At 37.8% G+C, this 21,055-nt stretch overlaps 1 protein-coding gene across 9 annotated transcripts in view; it reads left to right on the forward strand.

Annotated features, from left to right (window-relative positions):
* Positions 1-20,799, forward strand: part of Mier1 (MIER1 transcriptional regulator) — a 50,381-nt gene extending 29,582 nt beyond the window's left edge. For all 9 annotated transcript variants that reach the window (XM_052176870.1, XM_052176862.1, XM_052176864.1 and 6 more), the window contains 6 exons: positions 3,381-3,532; positions 4,252-4,333; positions 6,737-6,831; positions 11,671-11,798; positions 15,857-15,996; positions 18,544-20,799. In XM_052176870.1, the coding sequence (XP_052032830.1) occupies positions 3,381-3,532; positions 4,252-4,333; positions 6,737-6,831; positions 11,671-11,798; positions 15,857-15,996; positions 18,544-18,872 (926 nt within the window). In that variant the 3' untranslated portion in view covers positions 18,873-20,799. The remainder of the gene's footprint in view (positions 1-3,380; positions 3,533-4,251; positions 4,334-6,736; positions 6,832-11,670; positions 11,799-15,856; positions 15,997-18,543) is intronic.
* Positions 20,800-21,055: the final 256 nt, after the last annotated feature.

Raw genomic sequence — 21,055 nt, forward strand, 5'->3', positions numbered from 1 at the left:
GATAGGGTTTCTTAGTGGGGGTTCACTCTGTGGCCCAGGCTAGCCTGGAACTCATAGCAACTGCTCCCCCCTCAACACCCCACCTGTGCCCCACAAGTGCTGGGATCAGAGGTGTGTGCTGCCATGCCTGGCTTTCATTTGAGAAATTGAGTATACTTGGTGGATTAGGAAGAACAGACCTGATGCAGGAAAGTGGCATTGCCCTGACACTGCCTCGAAATTGTCAAGAGGCAGCTATTGTTCAGGACCTTGCTTTAACTTGAAGTTTCAGAAGTTCCTATTTTGAGGGGAGGGCAGATAATGTGAGCAAAATGTATTGTATGAAGAAAGTTTGATAATTGAAAAAGAAATTCTGGCTTTAAAAGAATAAAAGATCTATTTCTTTGTAATGTTAACAGTGTAATACACTGTTAAAAGTTTGTAAAAAGATTAGTAGTGCATTTCTGTTGTAAACCCCAGAGTGCTGAGACATATCTTGATCTTCTGGGCTAACCTAGAAGTTGCTATTTTCCTGCTTGAAGCTCCCAAGTATTTGAGATTACATGAGTGTGTGCCACCATGCCTGGTTCTGATGTCCTCTAGAAGTCCTTTATAAAGATGGATCAGAGTTCTTTTCAATGATGAAAGATATCCCCCACCCATACCCCACCCCCACGATGACTTCAGAAAGATGACAGATGTATGTCTGTTTTTGGATTTGGCTTTATTGGACTCTTTCCCACTGATTTTTTTTTTTATCACTTCTGATATAAACACTTAAAATTTAGAACTTACTGATACACACTCAGAAGGCATTTTCCTATGAAACCTGCATTTATTTTGGTTACAAAAATATCCTTGATTATACATTCATTAACATTTATTTACATTTTTATGTGAATTCTAATTGATGCTTGACAAAGTACACATCTCTTGCTATCTGTGGGAGTTGACTTTTACGACTACCTCTTCCTTGGCCCATGGACACCAAAACATAGATACTCAAGTTTCTTATATGACTTGGTATGGAATTTGAATATAGTCTATGGACATCCTCTCTCTCATGTGCTTTAAATCATCTCTTTGGTTATTGTACATGCTCTAAGAATCAGATTGTTTTTTAAGGAATAACAAAAAAAAACATGTGGTCAGTGCAGACACAAACTTTTTCTTTTATGTTTTCATCCTGTTGTTAATTGAGTACACAGATAATAGAATCTGTCAGTACTTTTACAATCTGCTTATTCATCACTTTTTCCTTCATAGCCAGTGTTTGATGTTTGTCACATAGACTACATTTGTGTGCATTTTGCCTATGCAGTGTGGATTTAGAAAGGCTCCAGTTGCTCTCAGCTCATGCTCATTTCTGATTCTGTTGTAATTGTCTAAAGTGCATTGTGTTAATTTGGAAATAACCAGAGCTAGTTATTTAGCCAGCCTTGCAGGAGGCTGACTTGTCATGTGGCGCCCCCTGGTGATGGCCCTCTTCCCAGTTTAAGGATTTTTCAGAATATTGTCAGTGATTCTAAACATATCTTCTAGGTTATATAGCTTGGAGAACCCCTTTACTTATTCTTATGATATGAGACAACTTTTAAAACATAAAGTGAACAATCAGTTCCTTTGGCAGAACAGAAAACAGAACTCTAGTATCAGTTCCTTTGGCAGAACAGAAAACAGAACTCTAGTACTCTGTCCAAATTCACTTATCAAGCCAGTCAACATTCAGTTTTGGCCTTTATTATGCTAGCAGTTAGAAAAAGAAGGCAGAAGGAAATTTCTCTACCTACTGTCTTTTAAGAAGAGAGTATATATTGAGAGTATCAGGAAAGGGTAGGTTTTTAAAGTACATGTGTGAAGATGGAAGAAGACGGTAGTTTATGTGAAACAATTGATACACTGCCTACCATAGAAGAGATGCTTAATTAGCTGCTAATTCCTTTTTATAACACAAGGTATTTTAACAGTCATCCTGTGTCTCAAAGATTTTTATCAAGTGTTTTTCTTTCTGTTGAGATTTAAATACTTGTTTATTGTCTTTAAAAACAAAGGCTTTGTTCAACTAGATTTCTACTCTGCTATACTTACACTGCTATATCTCTCTTTCCCATCCAAACTGCTCAGAAACTTTTGATTTTATTTCACTTTCTATTTGCCTTTCCAGTCCCTTCTAATGTTCCAGTTCACACATCCTCATGTCCTTTTAGTAGACCCAGCAGGTCTCTAACCCAGGTGACTCTGGGATTTAACTAGGCTTGAAAGTCACTCTTGGAAGCACTTGTCTTGCCCTCCAGTGCCACATTTGTGGCACTGATTCCATTTTAGGCTGTGGCTTTGGGGTTTTACATGTATCTCTGTCGTTTGGACTCATAATGCACTGTTTTTGGTCATGTTCTATTTTTATTTATTTAATTTTGCTGAGATTTAGGCTTTATTCTTTGGGTGGGGAACAGTTGAGACAGGATTTCTTTGTGTAGGCCTGGCTATCCTGAAACTGTAGCCAAGACTGACCCCTAATTCATAGATCTACCTGTTTTCCCAGTTCTGGGAATAAAGGTATGTGCTACCACTGCCCAGCTGACTTTCATTGCTCGGAGATCTGAGGCAAGAAGGTAGTAATTTGGAGGCCAACCTAGAATGCAATATCAAGACCCTGTCTCGTAAAAAGAAAAAAAGTTACAGTTGGCAAAATAGTTCTGTGGGTAAAGGTACTTGTCATCAAATCTGATGGTCTGAGTTTGGTCCTTGAGTTCCACATGTTAAGAACTGACTCCTGGGGGGTTGTCGGATATGCCCTCAATCCCAGCAGAGGCAGGTGAATTTGAGGCCAGCCTGGTCTTCCAAGCAAGTTCTAGGACAGTGTCTTAGTTAGGGTTTTACTGCTGTGAACAGACACGATGACCAAGGCAAGTCATAAATGACAATATTTAATTGGGGCTAGCTTACAGACTTAGAGGTTCAGTCCATTGTTGTCTAAGTAGAAGCATGGCAGCATCCAGACAGGCCTGGTGCAAGAGGAACTGAGGGTTCCTCATCTTTATCCAAAGGAAGCTAGGAACAGACTGGGCATCCTCAGGCATCTAGGAGGAATATCTCCAGGCCCATCCCCACAGTGACATACCTCCTCCAACAAGGCCACACCTTGTAATAGTTCCACTCCCTGGGATGAGCATATATAAACCATCATAGACAGTCAGGGCTATACAGAAGAAAACTATATCAGGGTGGGGTCACATGGAACCCCCACAGGTCTTCTGGCATCCACATGTGGTGTGGCACATGCACAGTACATACAGAGAAAATAAATGTCATTTTTATTTGTTTAGTGATATGTCTCCATGTCCTACATAAATTATGTTAATTTGGGGTAGTTTTTATTAACATTTGTTTTATTAATTTAGTGTATGAAAATGATGATCAGCTTCTGTGGGATCCAGAATATTTACCAGAAGATAAAGTGATTGTCTTTCTTAAGGATGCATCTAGAAGAACAGGGGATGAGAAAGGTGTAGAAGCAATTCCTGAAGGATCTCATATAAAAGACAATGAACAGGTATGTGAGTAAGAAATAACTATTTGGGTTTCCTCATAAAGGACTATCAGCATTTCTCAGTTTAGGTGCTCTGTCCACTTGAACTCTTTCTCTGAAGATTAGAGTTAGCACAAGACCTATTACTCTTAGTGTGCTTATATAACTGATGTGATTTCACCTCCAATAAACAGAAACCTTTCTTTGCCTGTATATACTTTCTATAATGATTTTTAAAAGTGTTTTCTTTTGGATTTTCTTTTGCTTGTTTTCTATTCTCTCTATGAGACTCCATGACTATTATCAAGTTGGCCCTTGCATTTCAGATAACCATTGTGTATATTGTCAGATTAATACTTCCATGAACCTTAATATAAGAGCGTTTCAAAAAACCTTGTTTAAATTATTAGAAATCCAAGAAGGCACCAAAGAATTACAGCTTAAACTATTTTATGTGAAATCAATATGTCAGATACTGGGTTACTGTAGTCAGCAAGTTACATAGGCAGATAGATAGATAGATAGATAGATAGATAGATAGATAGATAGATAGATAGATAGATAGAACAAAGCAAGAAGACATACAAAGTTAGGAATCCATATTTTTCCTCAATTCTCTGTATGTTGCTTTCACACGAAAGAATAGAAACAAATACATGATTCAGAAAATTGTGCCCTTAAAAACATTCATCAGCTTGAACTGTCTGTGAGTCTTATGTAAAAAAAAATCTTTATTTTTCTAGGCTTTATATGAATTGGTTAAATGCAGTTTTGATACAGAAGAAGCCTTGAGAAGATTGAGATTTAATGTCAAAGCAGCTCGAGGTAAGCATACTACACTAGAACTTTGTTGCATGACTTGGCAGAAATTTTAAATTTTAAGCTTTTCAGTTTTTCTGAATGTGTCTCAGCTTACTAATTCTAGTCTTTCTGAATTCAGCAGACAACTAACAGAGCAAGGATCATTCACATTGTTATAGGGAATGGCATTGAGATTGTTCTCTTATGCAAAATCAGCGCATTTAAGTGAAAGCCTAAATAAAGGATATAATACCTTGCAGTTTCAAAACATAATTGAAGATTTTTGTGTTTGATCTTTATAATAGCCCCATGAGTGTAGGACCAAATAAGTACTGTAACACCTAGTGCCTAACTTTAACATTATGAGTCTGGGCTAGTGAGATGGCCCAGGGGACAAAAGGAGTTGTCCCTGAAGCCAGCAACTTGGATTGGCTAGCTAGAGCCCATGCAAGGAGGAAGGAAAGAACTAGTTCCATACAGTTGTTCACTGGCTTCCCAACCTAGATCACATGCACACACACAGAGATACGGGTATAGAAGTATGTCATGGAATTGTGAGATTTAGCTCTGTAAGCCAGTTTTGTGGCTGAGGCAAGTATAATTCATAAGCAATAAAGCTATAGTTGAAACCCACATTTTTGCTTTTTTACTCTAAGTTTGACTCCTAGTCCACTGCACTAAATGTATCTATAGACATAACAGTAGTGGATTATTTGTTTACTTGGAGTGAGTCTGAAGGCTCTATATCTCTGAGAACCTAACCATTTAAGTCTCAGCTGTCATAGTGCATGAAAACCTAGAGGCAAGCTGAAAAATAGGTGGTGTTCTTCAGAAGAAAGGCATTGTTAAAGCCAATTGTAGTTGGGCATAACCTAGCTAAGGAGAGTATTTGAGAGGAAACTTTGAGAACAAAGTATTTTACTGGTAACAGTTGTGTTCCTAAAAGATGGTGAAGAAGGGACAGGACATAACTCCATGTAGAGTCTAAGTGTAGAGTCAGAAAGAACTTGCCAAGTTGAAGGAGTGGAAAGGGGCTAACATCAGCTAGGCTGAGAAGAACTGAGGAGAGCCATGAGGAGGTGGCACACAGTAGAAGCATCACAGGTTGGAGGCCTGACTGGAGCTATCGCAAGACCTTGTCTCAACAAGGAAGAAGGAACAAGTGGTCCAAATTTGAGATTGGAGAGTTTAGGACCAAATTGTTCCAACTGTGATTAAATCAGGAATTTGTAACACTGCATCAGTTGCAGTAACTAGTATTAGCACTCAGTCTTCACTTAATCATCAAGGAAATGCAAATCGAAACAACCTGAGATTCCACCTCACACCAGTCAGAATGGCTAAGATCAAAATCTCAGGGGACAGCAAATGACTGGAGAGGATGTGGAGAAAGAGGAACACCCCTCCATTGCTGGTGGGACTACCCACTCTGGAAATCAGCTTAGCAGTTCCTCAGAAAATTGGACATAGCACTACCTGAAGACCCAACTATACCACTCCTGGGCATATACCCAGAAGATGCTCCAACATGTAATGAGGACACGTGTTCTACTATGTTCTTGACAGCCATATTTATAATAGCCAGAAGCTGGGAAGAACCCAGATGTCCCTCAACAGAGGAATGGATACAGAAAATGTCGTACATTTACACAGCTATTGTACTACTCAGCTATTAAAAACAATGAATTCATGAGATTCTTAGGCAAATGGATGGAGCTTGAAAATATCCTGAGTGAGGTAACCTAATCACAAAAGAACACACAGTGTATGCACTTGCTGATAAGTGGATATTAGTCCAAAAGCTTGGAATACCCAAGATACAACTCATAGACCACATGAAGCTCAAGAAGAATGAAGACCAAAGTGTGGATTCTTTGATCCTTATTGGAAAGTGGATCAGAATACCAATGGATCACAGCCAACCAATAGAATGAGCATAGAGTCCTCAGTGGAGCAACTAGAGAGAGGACCCAAGGAGCTCTAAGAGGTTTGCAGCTCTGCAGGAAGAACAGTAATATGTACCAACCAGTATCCACAGAGCTCCCAGGGACTTAAACCACCAACCAAAGAGTACACATGGAGGGACCCATGACTCCAGCTACATATGTAACAGAAGATAACCATTTCAGACATCAATGAGAGGAGAGGCCATTGGTCCTGTGAAAGCTTCATTCTCCAGAATAAGGGAATGCAAGTTAGGAAATTGGGGGGAAGTGGGTGAACAGGGGAAGGGGGTATGGGGTAAGGGGTTTTCGGAGGCCTAACTCTGAAAGGGGATACCATTTGAAATGTAAATCAAATATCTAAAAAAAAAAGAAAAAAAGACTAAGATACTCCACTCCCTTCATTGTTTTGCCAAAATGTTAGAGTTTTACTTTCAGTTTCTTTTTTGTATATTAAATTGCTCTTATATCCTCATTTTGCCAGAGGAATTATCTGTGTGGACAGAGGAAGAATGTAGAAATTTTGAGCAAGGGCTGAAGGCCTATGGAAAAGATTTTCATCTGATTCAGGCTAATAAAGTAAGTAAAAATGTATGTTCTCTTTTTATAAAAAGAAATTTACTTTAATAACCTAAATTATCTTAACTTGCTGTTTCCTTGTGTTAAAGTTTCTGTAATCAATGCTATAATCTTTTTATTTATACCTAATTAGAATAAGAATACTTAAACTGCCTGACATATTTCCAGGTAACTTTTCAAGTCATGATAACTATAAGTATTAAGAATTGAATTCATTTATAAGTCTTTTAGTCAGCGGCTCAGATTGCATATGCAGTGCAGTTATTTATGGCTTTCTTTCTGTTATCTGTGATAAGAGATTTGTTTACATTTTTAAAATGATAATGTTTTTATTCATTCTTTTAAAATTTCATACAATATAGTTTTTATCATATTCTTTTCCTCTAACTCTTCTCATATCCTATCCAACCATCTTTATGTTACTTCCCTCTTTCAAGTACACATATACATACAGACACACAAGTAGCAATGGCGTCTCAGTCTGTCTGAGCTGACTGTTCCTGGGTGTGGAGCATCTTCTGAGTGTCGCTTAACCTGTCACTCATAGAAGACATTTTCTCTTCCAGCAGCCATCAATTGCAAATCTCTCGAAATTGTAAAATGATGTTCTTAACATCAAATTTGCAGTGACAATATTTGTGTGATATGTGTGTAAAGTCAAAGGACAACTCTAAGTCTCTCCTTCCCCCAGGTAGGACCTTGGGATTGGACTGTCAGGCTTGGTGGCAAGCACCTTTACGTGCTGAACCATTTTACTTCCCACAATTAAAATATTTTATTTATAGTTACCTAAGTCCTAATTGGTCTTAACTCATTCTTAAAGTGCTATTTTTCCAGAGGCATCAATCACAGCAGGCTTTACATGATGGTTTAATATCCTATAAATAACAGACAGTGTATATCCTCAAGAACTCCAGAATAACTGAAGATTTGAGCATTTAATTATTTTCAGAAGTTTTTTATTGTATTTATTCATGAGTGTAGGAGGTGCATCAGGCATTGCTTATGAACTGCCCACCAGTTAAAAACCAATTGGACTTTTGTAGAAGACCCACATTTAATACCCAGCACTCATGTTGGGTGACTCACAACCACTGTAACTCTAGGTTCAGAGGATCTTACAGCTTTGGCCTCCACGGGCACTTGCACATGCCTGCTCTCCCTCTCCCTCTCTTTCTCTCTCCACGGGCACTTGCACATGCCTGCTCTCCCTCTCCCTCTCTCTCTCTCTCTCTCTCTCTCTCTCTCTCTCTCTCTCTCTCTCTCTCACACACACACACACACACACACACACAGAGTCAAAAATCTTTAACAGAAGAAAAGCATCAATGGTAAAAGAGAAACTTGGAGCTTTGAATGTTTAGTGTCCAAAGGGTGGCAGCCAGTATGTCCAAATCATTCAGCACTCTGAAAAAAGGTTGTGCTTATGTTAGTGACTGACTGCATGGTCCTGAATTTGTTCTAAAATTCATTTTTCCTGGTTGAAAAGTATATTTTATTTGTCTATTGCATGCAGATACTACCAAGCTATGCTGGATTACCTCTCTAGGGTACCTCTGGAACATAACTGAAAAGTACAAAGCAAATCTCCATTGGTGTGACTTTAAACACTTATTAGTTGACTTGGAACCATGAGCCAAATTTTTGTTGTGTTCTTTATTAAGAGTATAACTTCCATTTTTTTTTTTTAAATAAATGTTTGAGTTGGGGGTTTCAGTGGTGAAGGGTGTCTACCATGCACTATACGCTGGACTTAGTTGCTCTAGTGAGCAAAGTGAGGACAATTATTCTTTGAGGGTCCCATGTGAAAATACCAGGTTGTCCTTTTTATACTTGGAATCAGTTCCAGTGTTGACCATAAGTTCTGTTATAGTGGGCTTATTTCATGAAGATTTTATATTGTGGTAACAGCACACTCCTAAGATATCTTGGCTTTTGCTTTCAGTAAATTTCAATTGACTTGGTTGAAATCATTCATTAGAAAGGAAAACACTGAAAAGTATTTGTCTTAATGTATATTGATTAGTGTTTTACTTGTATGTGTGCCAGATATGTTCCTGGTGCCTACAGAGGTCAGAAGAGCGTCAGCTCCTCTGAGACTGGACTGAGCCTCCATGGGGGTGCTAGGAACTGGGGCCTTTAGACACTAACCCACTCAGTACCTTCTCCAGCCTTTACTGCTTTACAGTCTTTATAAAGGTTAAGCAGAGGGGATGAAGGAATAGAAATCTGTGGTAGAGAAGAAAGGGTGTTATCAACAGTAGATAAAATCAGTGCTGGAAAAAATGTTTGTCAAGATCAGAAATTTGTAGACCAAACTGTTAACCACCTTGTTTCAAAGTGCCACTGCATGTGCCTTTTCTCTCTGAGACATGTTTTATTCTTACACATCAACTCCACCAACTCTCCAAGGCAGTAGCAACGAAGAAGTTTTTAGCAGAACAATTTGTTGATCGTGAGTTTCAGATGTTTAGGATGTTAGTCATTTGCCTGAATAGTTGTAGAGCCACAGTAGTGTCCTAATGCACAAAACATAAGTACTAGAGTAACAGCTTCTTTTCCCTGACATAGTTTCAGACATTTTGGGAAGGAAATGCGTCTAGATTGTTGTTAGATTAATAAGGATGATCTTTTAAATTGGCCATTTGTATTTGTTCCTATGAGAACTGTCTATTCTGTTCACTGCCCTACCCACTCCTACCCACACCCCCATAATAGGGTGGTGGTGGTGGTGGTGGTGGTGGTGGTGGTGGTGGTGGTGAGTATTTGGTGTTTGATTTTTGGAGGGTTTTTTTGTCTATTTGATCAGTTAGTTGCTTATTCTGTTTTGTTTCTTTTTATTCTGTCTTTGTTTATAAGACAAGAGTCTTATGACCTAGAATGGCCTCAAACTTGGCTCTGTAGCTAAGAATGAACGTGGATAAGAATAACCTTGAATTCCTCATCTTCCTGCTTCTAGCTCCCAAGTGCTGGGATTACAACAAACATGTCCCATAATACTCGTTTGGTGATGTATGTTTGTTTTCTTTTTAACTTCTGGATTTCTTGGTGCCCTTTTCATACACACATTATACCTGTTCTTCACTCAATACCCCCCAAGTACTCCTCTTGGCCCCTTCATCCTTCCAAGTAGTGCCCCTCTCTACTTTCATGGCATAGGTGTTATGCTGGGGACTTCTTAGCTGTTTACACATAACACAGATTCACATCTAGATTTTTACATGTAAGAAATCACTATTTTCCCTTTTAGTCTGGCTTATTTGGTTAACATTAGACTTCCATCTTCTTGACAATGTTGTAATTTCATTTTATTCTTCTCTATAGCTAAAGAAAATTGCATTGTGTGTGTGCATATTTTTATATCCATTCATATTTTATATCCATGGGCAGCCAGGCTCGTTCATTTCCTGGCTGGTGTGAATATTATATCAGTAACCATGGATACTCAAGTAGCTCTGTGATATGCTGACTTAGAATCCTTGGGTATATACCTGGGGACCATGCAGGTGGGTCATATTGTAACTCAGTTTTGTATTTGTATGGAATCTCCATACTGGTCTCCATTCTAGTTTTACCAGTTTACATACCTGTCAAGAAGTTTGTAAGTGTCCTTTTCCACATTCTAGGGCACTCGTCTCACCACACCCACCTAGCATTTGTTCTCAGTTATTTTGTTGCTTATTTTTGTGATAAACCATTCTGATTTGGATAAAATGGAGTCTGAAAGCAGTTTCATTGTGTGCTTCCCTAAAGGCTAAGAATCATGAGTACTTAGTGTTCATTGGCCATTTTAGAGTTCATTATTTATCCTAAATAATTAATCCACTTAAGATAAATAGATGGTGAAAGTTTTCTACTATTCTGTGGGTTGTTTCTTTACTCTCAGTTTTATTTGCTGGGCAGAAGCTTTTAATTGCATGCAATCCCATTTGCCATTTCTTGGGTTGGTTTTTTACGTTGATAGCATCTTGGAAAGTCTTCACCTGTATCTGTGCCTTTAATGGTTTAGCCTGTCTTTTACCTTTGGCTGTTTCAGAGGTTCAGATTTTATATTAAGGTCTTTGATTCATTCTGAATTGATTTTTCTACAAGGTTCAAGATTCAGGTCTGATTTCTAGCTTCTTGTAGGGAATCATTTATAAGAGATTTTAAATTTAGATTCCCAAGATAGTCTCTGAGTAAAAAGTATGTATTCTTTGGAGTCACTTTAACCTACTTGTCACTCCTATCTGCAGTAAAGGACTACTTGTTTTATTTTTAAGATTAGAATTGTGGTCTCCTTGACTTAAGAAAAAAGAGTGCTAAATATCTTACATAGTTATTGATTCATCATTTTTCTTAATGGCTTCAGAAAGAATAGTTTTCAGCACAGTTACTGTAGTTTTTTCATTGTGTCTGTTCATTTGTCGTGCATGTTAACTAGGTGGTAGCGTTTTGTTTTGTTTTGTTTTTTTCCAGTCTGACTTTTAGAGTTTCTGTTGCTATAGTAAAACACTGGTTTATTTAGCTTACATTTTCACGTCACATAAAGAAAGTTAGGACAGGATTAGAGGTAGGAACTGAAGCAGTGACAGTGAAGGAGCCCTGCTTACTTACTGCCTTGTTCCTCAAGGCCTGCCCTGGTTGACCCCGCCCATATCAAGCATCAGTCAAGAAAATTTTCTAGACTTGCTTATAGGCCAGTCTTAGGTGTTTTCTTCGTTGAGTCCCTCTTTCCAAATGACAGTAGCTTTTATGTCAGGCTGACATAAAACTATCCAGCACAAAACTTGAGTTGTTTTTCGTGATGTAGCTCTGTAAAGGAGATTATTCTTAAAAACAAGCATTTGTTTCTTACAGGTCCGAACAAGATCAGTTGGTGAATGTGTAGCATTCTATTACATGTGGAAAAAGTCTGAGCGTTATGATTTCTTTGCTCAGCAAACAAGGTTTGGAAAAAAGAAATATAATCTTCATCCTGGTGTAACGTGAGTTGTTTTCTAAGCTTTCTTGGATTTTTCTTAAAAGAATAATTATTAATTTTATAGTCCATCAAAGTACAGTTTGTTAGTTTATAAACATTATCTCTTCACATATAAGGCATGCATGCAGACTTTGTTGTCTTAAAAAAAAATTCCAAACCACCCTTCATGTTAAGACAAGATAAAACCCAGGTCTAGAGTGCAGATTTTCATTAGGTATTCCTGAAAAGGAGAACGTATTAATACTACATTTGGTTTAATTCATTTTCTTCCTCTTTCCCTGCCCAACCCCCCCCCCCCCCTTTTTTGAGGCGAAAATCTTGCTATGTAGTCCTGGCTGGGCTGGCCTCATTCTTAGCAATTATACTAACCTTCCAAGCGCTGGGTTGTGTATGTGTGCCACCACATATGGCTTAGTTTTGACCTTTGAAAAGAGTAAAAATAGGACTAAGTCAAGGTTTTCTAAAACTATTGGGCTATGTAACCAGTGGAAGGCCATTAAAGAGGAAAAGAAATTAATTTGTTTCTTGTGCAAGTCTATTGATCCCTGGAACTAAAACAAAATATAAATGTAGATGTTCTTAAAGGAGGAAAGGGCACATGATTGTAGTTGTCAGGCCACATTGAATCTTCTCGTTTATTAGATTTACCTTTTCCTAGTTTTCCTGAATCTTACAGGACACATTGCAGAAATGATATGTACTAATACTAAGCCCAAACTTGGGAGTGATGTAGTGATAGAAGCTCTAATCACACTGTCATGGTGTGTCTTATCTGATACAGTCTCCAGCACATGACATCAATCCTCTTAGCTTCATTCTAGCTGTAAGTCGATGTGGTCAGTATGCACTAATAAAGATGTCAGCTGCTTTACACATATTGCTTGTCACATATGTTTGATTATATTTTTCAAACCCCTGGGTCATACTGTTTCTTTTTGTGTTCATTTATAGATGGGAGTACTTCCTCAGATTAGACATTCTAAAGCCCAAAGTAAAATAAACTCAAAAGCATAGATGTGGGCTGGGTTAGAGCTCAGCATTGGAATACTTGCCTAGTCTGCTGAAGACCCTGCCTGGGTTTCTCTCCAGCACCACTCCCCAGCAAGGGAATGGATGAATATGATCCATCTTTGTCAGAAGATGGTGACTTTACCTCTCCTGCTCTCCAGTTATTCAGAGTTGGTGATCATTAGAATTGAATTTCATATAAAGGAACATTACACACTTTATCATTGCTTAATAAATACTTTACAAATACTTTAATGAATTTAATTCGATAATTTAATTTATAAACAGTTTTAACCACTTGCTAAATTTATTATTTTTCTGCATTATTCAGTGGTACTACAAAGATGTAGGACTAGCTGTATCTGTTCCTTCCTACCTCCCTCCCTCTCTTCTTCCTTCCTCTATTTCAGAAACAATGTTTACAAGTGCTGAATCTGTCATCATCAGCAGGAGAACACACCACACTTACTGTGCTACTTTAGAGGCCTGGTTCAGCTCATTTTCTTTTACAGAAAGCCTTAGCAGAGGACTGAATGCTAAAGACTTGCCTTAGTTGGCTCTGTGATGTCCAGGGCAGCGGGGTGGACAGAGATATACCAAACATTTGTTTCTCTGATAATCTCTCACAGTTTCTGAAAAATTTTTGAAAGTATTGAACATCCTAATTTCTCCTAGGTTAACTTTTTATATGTGGACATACCATAACTAAAGTAAACCACACTTTGTTTTCTCTAAGGTGTGAGTTAATAACAATCCCATGTCAGAATGGGATGAAGTCATAAATATATTTGGTTTTTCCTGTAGGCAATAACCATGGTTTTGCAGGGTTTACTTTTGTTTCTTTGAGCTTATCCCTTTGACCGCCTGCCTGCCTGCCTGCCTGTCTGTCTTAAATTCGTTCCCCACCCCACCCCCAAAGGCACCATAGTATTTCTTTACAGGTGTACTATGCCTTCTGTAAGAAGCAAACCAGCTAGGTGTGGTACATCACACCTGTAATCTCAGCATTTGGCAAGCCGAGATGGGAGGATCCCATGAGTGTGAATCTAGTCAGGGCTGTACAGTTTCAGCCAGCCAAGGCTACATAGCAAGACACTATGTTATAAAATAAATAATAAAATTCAAAAGAAGTAATGACCAGGCTTTACATTATTATTCATGTTTTTGAGAAATAACGATTTTCTGTGAGAAATATTTCTGGCTTGCTTGCATTTTCTGCTAATAAGTTCTGTCATACTTAGGTGGTTACATAATACATGCTTAATACCATCAACACTGGTTCTCAACCATCCTAACCCTGCTGGGACCCGTTAATTTAGTTCCTCATGTTTTGGTGATCCCAATCATAACATTAGTTTTGTTTCGGGTTTTTTTTTTTTTGTAATTTTGCTACTATGAATTATAAATATCCGTGTTTTCTGATGTTCTTATGTGACCCCTGGGGGTGGGGGTGACCCACAGGTTGAGAACTACCAGGTTAAAGAAAAATTTGTGAATTTTCTTTTCCTTGTTTTAGGTTCACAGTAGACTAAGTGCTTTATCTTCAACTCCTTGTTAAGTTTCTCTGTTTTACCACTTTCCATTGTTCCCCAGAAGGAAGCGCGTTTGCCCTTGCTGCCCAAAGCCTCTGAGAGCTCCACTGCAGGGGCGGGATTGAGAGCCACATTCACATTGGAGAGCTTGCTATTGCGAATAATACTTAAAACTCCAGTTACCTCAACTCCAGCGCTCTTAACTTCCTCAAATGTTCGGATTTCATTGATAAAAATAAAGATGATGATGACTATCTTGCACAGTATCATTGCCATATTCAAAAATTGAACATAATTTTGATGTCTTTTTATCTAGCTTCCTTTTGAATCTTTTTTTTTAACTCTCCAGTGTTCACTCCCACTAGGCTTTGTGCCTGGTAATTCTGTCTATGTAGTGTCTTTTTTTTTTTTTTTTTTTTTTTTTTTTTTTTTTTTTTTTTTTTTTTTTTTTTTTTTTTTTGCTTTAGCTTCTGAAGTTCTGAAGATAGACATCTTACCTGTTTTTCTTTCTGTGTGTTTCAGATTGACTCTACAGTTGTTTTTTAATGACAATGTAGAGCATAAAGCTGGAAGATCCTAAAAGCCATTATATTTATAATGTCAAGAAAATTATATTTATTAGTTTCTGGTCATAATGTGTTTCTGTGACACATGTTTGTCTTGTGTATGTATGCGCACATGTATGTGTATTGAGACTAAATGGCAACTTCTGGTATTACTTTTCAGGAACTGCCCACCAAGTTTTTTTAGGCAGGGTCTTTCCTTGGTACCCAAGGCTTGCCATGACTGGCTGGCTTTCCTTGTGAGCTGCAAGAACCCAGCATGTTTGCTGCCTAGTCTTGGGGTAACAAGTGTATGACCATATTTCAATTGAACTATACAGAAATGGGAGTCAGCCAACAAGCCATAGTCTGCCATGTTCAGTACAATAACCTATGTGTAGATAGGACACGTGGGTTTATCTGCATTTATTTTTAAAAAAATCACTACCTTCAGACAGATTTTTTTCACCCCAGCACAGTGTGATCCTCAACTGCTGTGATAGTAATGAAGTTATAAATCAGCCCAGGATTAGGCTCATTACAGTACAGATCACATGATCTATATAGTGGCTAGGCAGGGATGGCTCCTCTGTGTTAGGCCCCACAGTTAGGAAATCTGAAAACCCAGTCTGCTTCTGTTTAGAAATCACCTTGTATTCCCAGTGCCCTCACCCTTACCTCTGTACTCATACACACTCCAGCTTTAGGTGGGCCCTTCTGAGCCCTTATCTGCGCATCTTAAAGTCTCAAAACTTGCTGTGGACTTTACGTTTTCCTTAGTTTTGAGCCTTTATACATAGCACTGTAAATGTGTAACGGAAAGTAAGTGTTTGGATCCTGGTATAGTAGTAAGGCACTGATTTGAAGTAAGTGGCAATTAGGATGTATTTGTTAACAGGGGTGTGTAAATTTAACTTCAACTCATTTTAATTTTCAGCATTTTCTCTAAGGAAATAATTGTTGTATTATTTAACTTGAAGGGATTACATGGATCGTCTTTTGGATGAAAGTGAAAGTGCTGCTTCTAGCCGAGCACCATCCCCTCCCCCCACTGCCTCAAATAGTAGTAACAGCCAGTCGGAGAAAGAAGATGGCACTATCAGCAATAGTAATCAAAATGGTAAGCAGCTTGGAAATGCACCTAGTTCTAAACAGTAAAGGACACTTTGAATGGCTCAAAGAAATGTACTATAAATTCTAGAGCCTGAGAATGTAAATAATATGTAATAGCACACATCATTGGAAAGAGTTCTTAGTGACATCATAAAATGAAATTTATGAAACAAGCTACACAGGGGAATTCCGTTAAGTAGCATCTCTCCTCTGATCCATTGGATGGGATAATGCCTGGGCTGGAGCTCTGCTTCTAACTCTAAGACATGTCCATGCAGTTGGCATCAGATACAGGTTTCTTTCTCCATTAGTTTGAGAAATTGTAACGTGCTTTAATCTAAAGACAAAGTGTAGGTAATAAGTAATTTTTGAATGTTTGACTTTGCATAGTAACCTGAACAGTGAACAGATGTAAAGCAGCTGTCAGCCTGAGCATGGGTCTTCTGCAGAAACATTTATTCTCTTTCTCACATGCACACATCACACACTACACATGCATATACATACATACACTCACATCACACACATATACATACCTCATACCACACAACACACACACATACACAAACCAAGAAAGACAGTGTTCTTCAGAGTATGTGAAGGACCATCTGCAAGAGCTATTCTCAGAACTGTTTTGATTTCTACTTTAATTGTCCCAAGTACAAATATTATTGAGCAGAAAATAGCAAGCCTGATTGCACAACATCTTCATAAGGAGGAAACAGTTAAAAACTAAAACTGGGGAGAGCCATGGAGAAGATAGAAGAGAAACCACCAAACCCCAACGCTCACTCTGGTGGCATATTTATCACATAGTGTATTTCATGGTCCTCTGCTGTACTTCTCTCTCTTAAGAACAAGCCAAACAGGACATCTCTCTGAGGATAGCCTGGACTACATAGTGAGTTCCAGGCTGGCCAGAGCTACTCATGAAACTGTTACAATTCCTCCTAAAAATTTCCCTCCCAAGAAAAGGAACAAACTGGACACACAGAACGTGGGTCTCAGCGAGCATGCAGGTCAGTGACTGCTCGTTAGTTAGCCTGCTGCACTACTGCCAGCTGTGCCTTCGTTTAGAGCGATGTAAGATGCAGTGCGACTGGACCTTGGAACTGAGATGGGAGTTCAGATTCTTGGTACTTTTGTTTTAACATCTTAACACCAAGGAAATCCTTTCCTCTTTCAGCTATATTTGATAGAGAAAACACTATTAGAGTAAGACAGTTTTCATAAATGACTGAAAAATGCTATTTAGCTCAGAAGAGATCAGGTAAATATAATCCAAATTTTCAGGTTTTTCAAAGACAGAGTAGAACTTTATAGTTTAATCTTTTTTATATACTTAACTTTTTTAGCTTTGTTTCCTTTTTAATTAATGCACCAAAATAGTATTGTAGTTCTTTGTCCTTAATCAGTTTAATGTAGGTTTTTTAGACTAGCTAGCACAGAATTATTTCTTTAGTGTTATATGATACTTAGTTCCTGTGAGAATTCAAGATTTAGATACATATTGAGAATAATTGAGTATTTTCTTTGACCAAAATATAATCTTTGAGACTCATTCTTTATGTTGAATATTTGTCACATAATTTAGATTCAATTATCTTGGGCCGGAGAGATGACTCAGTGGTTAACAGCACTAGTTGCTCTTCCAGAGATCCTCAGTTCAATTCCCCTGAAACCAGATGTTGGCTTACAACATAATAATGGGATCTGATATTCTCTTCTGTCATGTAGACATATATGCAAATAAAAGCTCATGAATGAATGAATGAATGAATGAATGAATGATTTGATTATCTCTAGTGTCAGCTCTAATAGGATCTTTCTGCTACTTTACTTAATTAAAATAATTTTACTTTTTTACCTATTGTAGATGATTAGCTTCTTGCTACATACAGTGCAGAATGACCTCAGCCTCAGATCCCACCTCCTGTGGGAACAATGTTAGTATATTCTTATATAGTAGCACTTGGGATACTTATTTTAATATTTATAATTTTAAATTTTATGTGTATGTGTGCTATGTATGTGTGGTATGTATGTGTACTAGGTGTGTGTGTGAGACCTGAGTTAGGCTAGGGGAAGGTATTAGATTCCCTGAGATTAGAGTTATAGGTGGTTGTGAGCTACCATGTGGGATTAGACTTATAGGTGCTTGTGAACCTCCATGTGGATTCTGGAAACAACCCAGGTCTTCCTCTAGGAGCATTAAGTGTTCTTAGCCACTGAGCCATTGCTCCAGCCCCTTAGTACACTTTTAATATATGCCAGGCTAAAACCCATTGTTTCAGTTGATCTTCACATCAACCGTGTAACATGCACTTGCTTTGGGACTCCTACTGTGTAAGGAAGCTGCAGTGCAGCCTATGGAGACCCTGCTATGTCTGCTGGTAAGTGGTTGAACCATGGTTCATACCACACCATGAGTGAGTGCACTCAAATTTGATGCTTTCCTTGTTCCTTGTTGGAAATGTTTATTGTAGCAGGTATTTCAGAATAGTTGACAAGTTTAGCTTTTTGTATTAAGTTTCATTTATCTCCCCAAATGTAGGTGTGTCATCTAATGGACCAGGAGAAATACTAAACAAAGAAGAAGTAAAAGTTGAAGGCTTACATGTTAATGGACCAACAGGTGGAAATAAGAAACCACTTCTTACAGATATGGACACTAATGGTTATGAAGCAAATAACCTGACCACTGACCCAAAACTTGCCCATATAACTGCAAGAAATGAAAATGATTTTGATGAAAAAAATGAGAGACCTGCCAAAAGGCGGCGGATAAACAGCAGTGGGAAAGAAAGTCCAGGCTCATCTGAGTTTTTCCAGGAAGCAGTCTCACATGGGAAGTTTGAGGAACATGAAAACACAAATGACTAACTCTTAGGTCTATTTCACTTTCTTTGCAGTAAAGTCTGGTTTGACTACAATTTTCAGGGTTGGGGGGTGACCTTTAGAAAGCTGATTTCCTTGAAGCAGTTGTTTAACTCTTGAAATTTGAATTAAGTCCTAACTTTAAGAAATGGGATTCATAATTCTACCTTTTGCAAGTTCTTTTACTTCAAATTTTTGAAGCCTTCTTTAAGGATATAAAAAGTTGGTAAATTTGAATGACCCAAAGACTTAACTGCACCTTCTCCTTTGAAAAGCGAATCATATATTTGATTAAAAGGTAATCTTTCCTTATTCTTTATGAGGAAGAAAAAAAGTTTGTGTTTCTGCTAAACACCAATTTTTTTATTATCTAGAAGTGTCTTTACAACAGACATTTTCTCTCCATACAAATTGAACATCGTCACTAAGGAAACCCTCATGAATCCTGAAGGTTATGCTAGCATGATTTTTATATGTAGAAGTTTAAAAATAAACCAAGTCAGGTTTGTATTTGTAAAATTGTTGACATCAATGATGTCTTTCCATATTCTTATCTGGGCTTAAGAAATACATTCTGTATTTTTCCAGATTCTTTGTAGCCTTTGAAAGATTTTTACAGTACATATGTCTTGACTGAGCTGTCCTTTCTTAATACAAAAAGCTTGTATAATTTTCTTAACTTGTACAGTTGGTAAACTTTTATGAGAGGAACCTGATATTCTGAGTCTGTCAGCTTTCATTTTATTTTGCTAAGATTTTTCTAATGAATTTTTAAGTGTGTGTGTGTGTAGTTAACCAAGTCATGTTTCTTATCCAGGTGGTAAAAGCATTCATAAAGAATTATGAACATGTGTTATTTTCAAACTTCTACTTACTGACAAATGATTTGGGACTTCTAAATTTCAGCATGATACTCAGATTACAAGCTTGTTTGCACTTGTTATAATTTTATAAATTAATTTTGAAGCAAAACAAAAACTTACCGGTCAGCTTAAGTGCGTAGACGTATCATGCTAAAATAGGATCCTGTTCAGTTACTCTAGGTAAGATTGCTCATTGTTTCCATTAAGTCAACAGAAAGGGAAGGCCAGGTGATGTTGCTATATTGCCACATCCAAGGAGTAACTGTTGATAGGTAGCAATATTCATTTTTATGAGAAAATAATGGTTTTAAGAATTTTCAGATTTTTCCAGTTGTAATCCAGTTTGTCAAATTTGATACTGTTTTTCAAAAATGAAACACATACAAAATAATCATTGTTCTGTGTGATTTTTTAAAAGGGTTATCTGCACTAGCCTTGTAAAGATGGGTGCCATTTTATTTTTAGTGCAAAATTCTTCTTACAAAATATAGTTTTATACAGCTGATAGACCAATCTATCTCCAGACTGTTTTTTAGTGAATGATTATTAACTATCTTTTCTCACACAGGCACATCCCCAAATGCTGCTTTCAGTTTGATCTCAGCCATCAGTTCAAGAGCCAATGCTTTCAAAGACAGATCTGTGGTCCTTTTACTGGCTCAGTTGTCTGATGCAGGTTGGGTAAAGGTTTGCACTTGGAGTGATCGTCCAGGCCTCTCCCTCAGAGTATTCTTATATTTGTTCAGATTGCTTCCCTTGACCAATGGGAACAACTTTTTCTTTCCCCAAATCAGTATTGGAAGCCACTTTGACAATACATCATATAATATGCATTTACTGTTTTTGCAGAAATATTCCAGGAAGTCAGTTTCAGATGAAAGTGCTGAGAAGCATGAGAGGGTTTTTTGTTTGTTTGTTTTACTGAAAACATTAATTTATCCAGAATGGCAGTAGGTCAAGTAGCTTTAGCAGATGGTCATAGCCTGTCTCTCTGCCCACCCCACCCATTTCTGTTTTCTTTTTTTCCTTTTTTCCTTTTTTTTTTTTTAAAGAAAAAACAAAAACAGAGTCTCACTGTGTAGCCCAGGCTGGCCTGGAACTTAACAATCCTTCTACTTCAGCCCTCTAATGCTGAGATTGGAGGTGTTTCCCACCACACCCAGCAACAATCCATTTTCTAAAGCAGATTTTATTAAATGATTCCAGACCATCCTAGCTCTTTGTCACAGATGATCTCTAGGAATGTTTTCTAAGAAACAGTGATGCAGTGCTTTTTAATCATTATCCCAGTGGAGGTGTCAGCCCATCTTTTAAAGGCTGTATCTC

Source organism: Apodemus sylvaticus, chromosome 3 (genome assembly GCF_947179515.1).
Source record: "Apodemus sylvaticus chromosome 3, mApoSyl1.1, whole genome shotgun sequence".
Lineage (NCBI taxonomy): Eukaryota > Metazoa > Chordata > Mammalia > Rodentia > Muridae > Apodemus > Apodemus sylvaticus.